We start from the raw sequence: 4,119 nt of genomic DNA, 5'->3' as shown, positions 1-4,119 counted from the left end.
CCCATCTTTGTCGTGACTAAACTAGTGCTAGATTTGCTAAATGTTTGACTGCTGTTGAATTGATACAAGCAAGGCCCATATAAAAATGAGTAGGTGTTAATTTTTTTAGATCTTGTGTAGGAGTAGGGATAGTGCCCAGGAAATGGCCCTATGTCGGCAAGACGTAGCTGGGGTCTTGATCGAGGAGATGCCGGCCTCCATCCACCAGCTGCGGACATCGAAGGTGCCGACATGCTCACACTTCCGGCAGTCGTCCTGGTGGCAGCGGTCGCAGGCCAGGTGCCCGCCCTTGCACTGCACGGACCGGCCGGAGAAGTCAAATCCGTGCAGCCGCACCAGTTTCTAGAATGGAATCTAATCGTACATAGAAAACATCAAGGAAATGAACCTGGAAGACAGTAGCCTTCAAGGGGTGTTGGCAGATGGGTCACTCGAGCACGCTCATGTCCATCATGACAGAGATCTTTTGCCCCAAGCCGTGCTCCTCCGCCGCCATCACGCCCTTGTCTTCTCCGTCCTCTTGGTGCGGGACGATCTGCTTCACCGTCACCGGGACATGGAGGAGCGGCTCAGCCGCCAGCCTCGGCTTATTGGCGCTCTGCTGGTCGCCCCTATCCACTGCCGCCTGCGAGACCTCCGAACCAGCGGCAACCTGCATCCCTCTCTCTCTGGTACGGCGGAACCTACGCTGAACTTTAAGCCTGCAATTGGTTCCGTGAGTGGGGCAACTGAGTAAATGTGAGTAGTGAGTACCAGAGAGAGGGGGATGCAGGTTGCGGCTGGTTCGGAGGTCTCGCATGCGGCGATGGATAGGGGCGACCAGTAGAGTGCCAATAAGCCGAGGCTGGTGGCCGAGCTGCTCCTCCATGTCTCGGTGACGGTGAAGCAGATCATCCCGCACCAAGCGGACGGAGGAGACGAGGGCGCGATGGCGGTGGAGGAGCATGGTTTGGGGCAAAAGATCTCTGTCATGATGGACGTGAGCATGCTCGAGTGCCCCCTCTGTCGGCGCCCCTTGAAGTCTCTCGTCTTCCAGGTTCATTTCCTTGATGCTTTCGATGTACGATTAGATTCCATTCCGGCAGCGGGTGCGGCTGCACGGATTTGATTTGTCCGGCCGGTCCGTGCAGTGCAAGGGCGGGCACCTGGCCTGCGACCGCTGCCACCGGGAGGACTACCGGAAGTACGATCATGCCGGCGCCTTCGATGTCCGCAACAGGTGGATGGAGTCCGTCACCTCATTGATTACGACCAAGTGCGACCACGACGGCTGCGGGCGCTACGTCACCTACTACAAGCTTGCCGATCACCGCGGCGCGCGGCCCTGCAGGTGCCCTGAGCCCGGGTGCGTCTTCTAAAATTGTGTTTGTGATGTGGATGATGCACTGTTGTTTCCTGACACATTTTCCTCTAAAATTGATGGTTGCTCTTCTTGTCAAGTTCCTAGTTCAATCCATTATTTCCTGCCCTTGTTGTTAATTCCTGAAGTTCAATCATGGTGCCTACCCTTGCTGTTGGTTTATCCCTGGAGGTGGTTTTCGACAACCTGAGATGCAGATGCAATGCCTCCAAATCTTTGGCTCCAGGAGAAGGAGGTTCTGTTTTGCACATTGATATTACCTGCGCTTTGCTACTCATGGGTGCTTAACTGAATGAACATGGGGTTTCTTTTTGATGGATGTGTGGGTGGCAGGAGAGCAAGGTCCTCAAGTCCCTGGGGTTTGTCTTTGTTTCTTTTTTGTGGAATCTGCTCTGAACTTCTCAACAGAGGGGTAAGCCACCGAGTCATGCATACATCTGAACTTTTGAACAAAAAAATTTCAATCTTGCCTGCTGCATATACAGTTACAGTTCTGGATTAAGTTTTTTACTTGTGTAATTGTGTCATTAGGGGAAGCCTTCATGTGTTCTGCGCGAGGGATTCTTCTTCCACTCCGTCGCCTATCCGCCCCTCTGGTGGCCGATTCTTCTTCGACTCCGGCACATATGGTAAGCATGTCCTCTGCTATCTCATGCTCTATGTGCCCACGACCATTGAGTCGTGCTAAAATCCTATGGCAAGGTGATTGGGATGCCTCTTCTATGTGTATGGATGACAGATGTTGCTCTTGTTGAGAGCGAGGGAGAGTTTCCAGCTTGAAAGTTCCTTCATTTGCTGCTTGTGGATGTCATGAATCAACAAAGCACCATGTTTTTTCTCTTCACCAATAGCCAATTTTGTTAACTTGTGCATCTAGAGATGATTTAGTTCTGTTTGTGTGGTATAATGTGAAGTAGAGTGGAGTTTACATGGGTGATCGTTTGCAACTGAGCACATGATATTACAAGGAGATTCTGCTGAGATGTTATATCATTCAAGTATGTAAACTGAGCTTTCTAAAACCGACACTTGGTTTATCTAGTGCTAGCAAATTACTTATATGTGTAGTTTATTGGCAAACTAGTTATACAGACAGTTTATTGTTGTTGCTATCTGTCGTCAAATGAAATCAATAGCTCACTGAACCTTAGCAGTTATCCTACTTTAGTGAGCATTATGTCATTGCCTTTGCATATTCATAAGCTTGAACACTTCAGAAATATTACTTGTTTGGAAGTTCATGCCCCCCATGTTTCCATTAATATATGGTCTTGTTTTTGTCTTTGCTAGCTGCTACCTCATAGTGGCATGCAAGTGCTTGTTGTACTTGTAACTAAAAGTGAATCCGATTCTGCTGGATGGATGTAATTCAGGTTGACATGTGTCTCCTTGAATATACAAGGAAACATCTATTCACTTCCTGTTGCTGCACTTGCAAAATTGTTAGATTATCTTTATATCCAATCATAATTGATGTCTGAAAAGAGATGGATGTTTCCAAACTTTGTATGATACATAGTCATGTAATTTCAAGTAGTTATGGGTAGTGTTCAATTATCTGGGTTCATGATTGAACCATTCATCTATTTTCCTGTAGCATGGCAATTTATTGATTAGTCTCAACTATTTTTATGCATCATAAAACTTGTTTGGCTCTATCTGATTCTCAGCTTGCACTCTTTGATTACGCATCACGGCAGCGCTGATGGAGCTTTGTGCACATGCCCTGATGATGACACTTGTGATGATCTGGGCTCCCATGATGGTGCTCCGGGGCCTCCGCGATGGTGGTTCTGCAGTTGTTTGTCTCCTTATCCACAATCGCTCGCGCGCCGGATAGGAGGGGGCGACCACTTCTTCCTTTCTTGGGCAACGACGTGTCATGAGTACAGAGTTGGCTGCTCCCTGCTCCTCCGACCCTGCTAGTGCCGACACCATGGAGCTCTTTAAGGTCCCCTTCCCTTCTCTCACTCGCCCCTCTTCTCCTCCCTCTGTGCAGCCACCAAACGACTTGCTCATCTTTCCTGATTTGGCTTCCTCACGCAGGTGCACGAGTGACCGCCGTGTGGTGTGCTAAGGGGATAACACTCCGACGGCCCTCCGATGGCCTCTTCTTCTTCGACTCCAGCATATGTAAGCCGTGTGCTGCTGGCTCATTTCTGCTGCTCTCTCACATTTCTCATAATTGTGCAGCAGTATACAACAAGAAAAAAAATGTTGTTCCAAGATAAATCATTTTGCTGTGATGTATGGATCGACATGTTTTGTACGGATTGGCTTGGTTTTTACAACGACTGCACTTGTTTTGTGTCAATGATAAGCGATAAATTTGGTGTGTCATCTCATGTAACTCACTGCATCACCCAAAATAACTAGACTGTTCCGGTTATTCAAAGATTGCTCTCTTTGTTCTATCCCCAAGAATTTGGGATTGAGCTCCAAACCGCACTTCCACATAGTTATGGTACTAGAACCGGAATCAGCATACACAAATATGTTTATTGCTTGTGTTGTTAAAACATGCACTTTGTCATTAGATGACCAGTGAACACTAGTAGAAAAAGGGCCTTTAGTCCCGGTTCTGGAACCGGGACTAAAGGGTCGTTACTAAAGCCTCCCCCTTTAGTCCCGGTTCTTACACGAACCGGGACTAAAGGCCCTCCACGTGGCCGCTGCCTGGAGATCCACCTTTAGTCCCGGTTGGTGACACGAATCGGTACTAAAGAAAATTTTATGATGTTTTTTTTGAATTTTTTTTT

General features: G+C 48.0%; 1 protein-coding gene across 1 annotated transcript; it reads left to right on the top strand.

Annotated features, from left to right (window-relative positions):
- The first annotated feature begins 922 nt into the window (after positions 1–922).
- LOC120968505 (uncharacterized) lies at positions 923–3,674 on the top strand. The gene is made up of 5 exons (XM_040395376.3): positions 923–1,595; positions 1,694–1,772; positions 1,892–1,989; positions 3,061–3,311; positions 3,407–3,674. Exons 1-4 carry the CDS (start codon positions 1,496–1,498, stop codon positions 3,198–3,200), a joined length of 417 nt encoding a protein of 138 aa, XP_040251310.1. The 5' UTR covers positions 923–1,495; the 3' UTR covers positions 3,201–3,311; positions 3,407–3,674.
- The last annotated feature ends 445 nt before the right edge of the window (positions 3,675–4,119 follow it).

This window comes from Aegilops tauschii, chromosome 7 (assembly GCF_002575655.3).
Source record: "Aegilops tauschii subsp. strangulata cultivar AL8/78 chromosome 7, Aet v6.0, whole genome shotgun sequence".
Lineage (NCBI taxonomy): Eukaryota > Viridiplantae > Streptophyta > Magnoliopsida > Poales > Poaceae > Aegilops > Aegilops tauschii.
Note: the sequence above shows the minus strand (reverse complement) of the source record. Positions and strands in the feature narration are given on the sequence as shown.

Excerpts from the sequence above, each read along its gene's own strand:
- LOC120968505 (XM_040395376.3), top strand. The coding sequence starts at position 1,496 with ATGGTGCCTACCCTTGCTGTTGGTTTATCCCTGGAGGTGGTTTTCGAC. Across the intron at positions 1,596-1,693 it reads TTTGGCTCCAGGAGAAGGAG|GAGAGCAAGGTCCTCAAGTC; the intron begins GTTCTGTTTTGC and ends TGTGGGTGGCAG. Across the intron at positions 1,773-1,891 it reads CTGAACTTCTCAACAGAGGG|GGGAAGCCTTCATGTGTTCT; the intron begins GTAAGCCACCGA and ends TTGTGTCATTAG.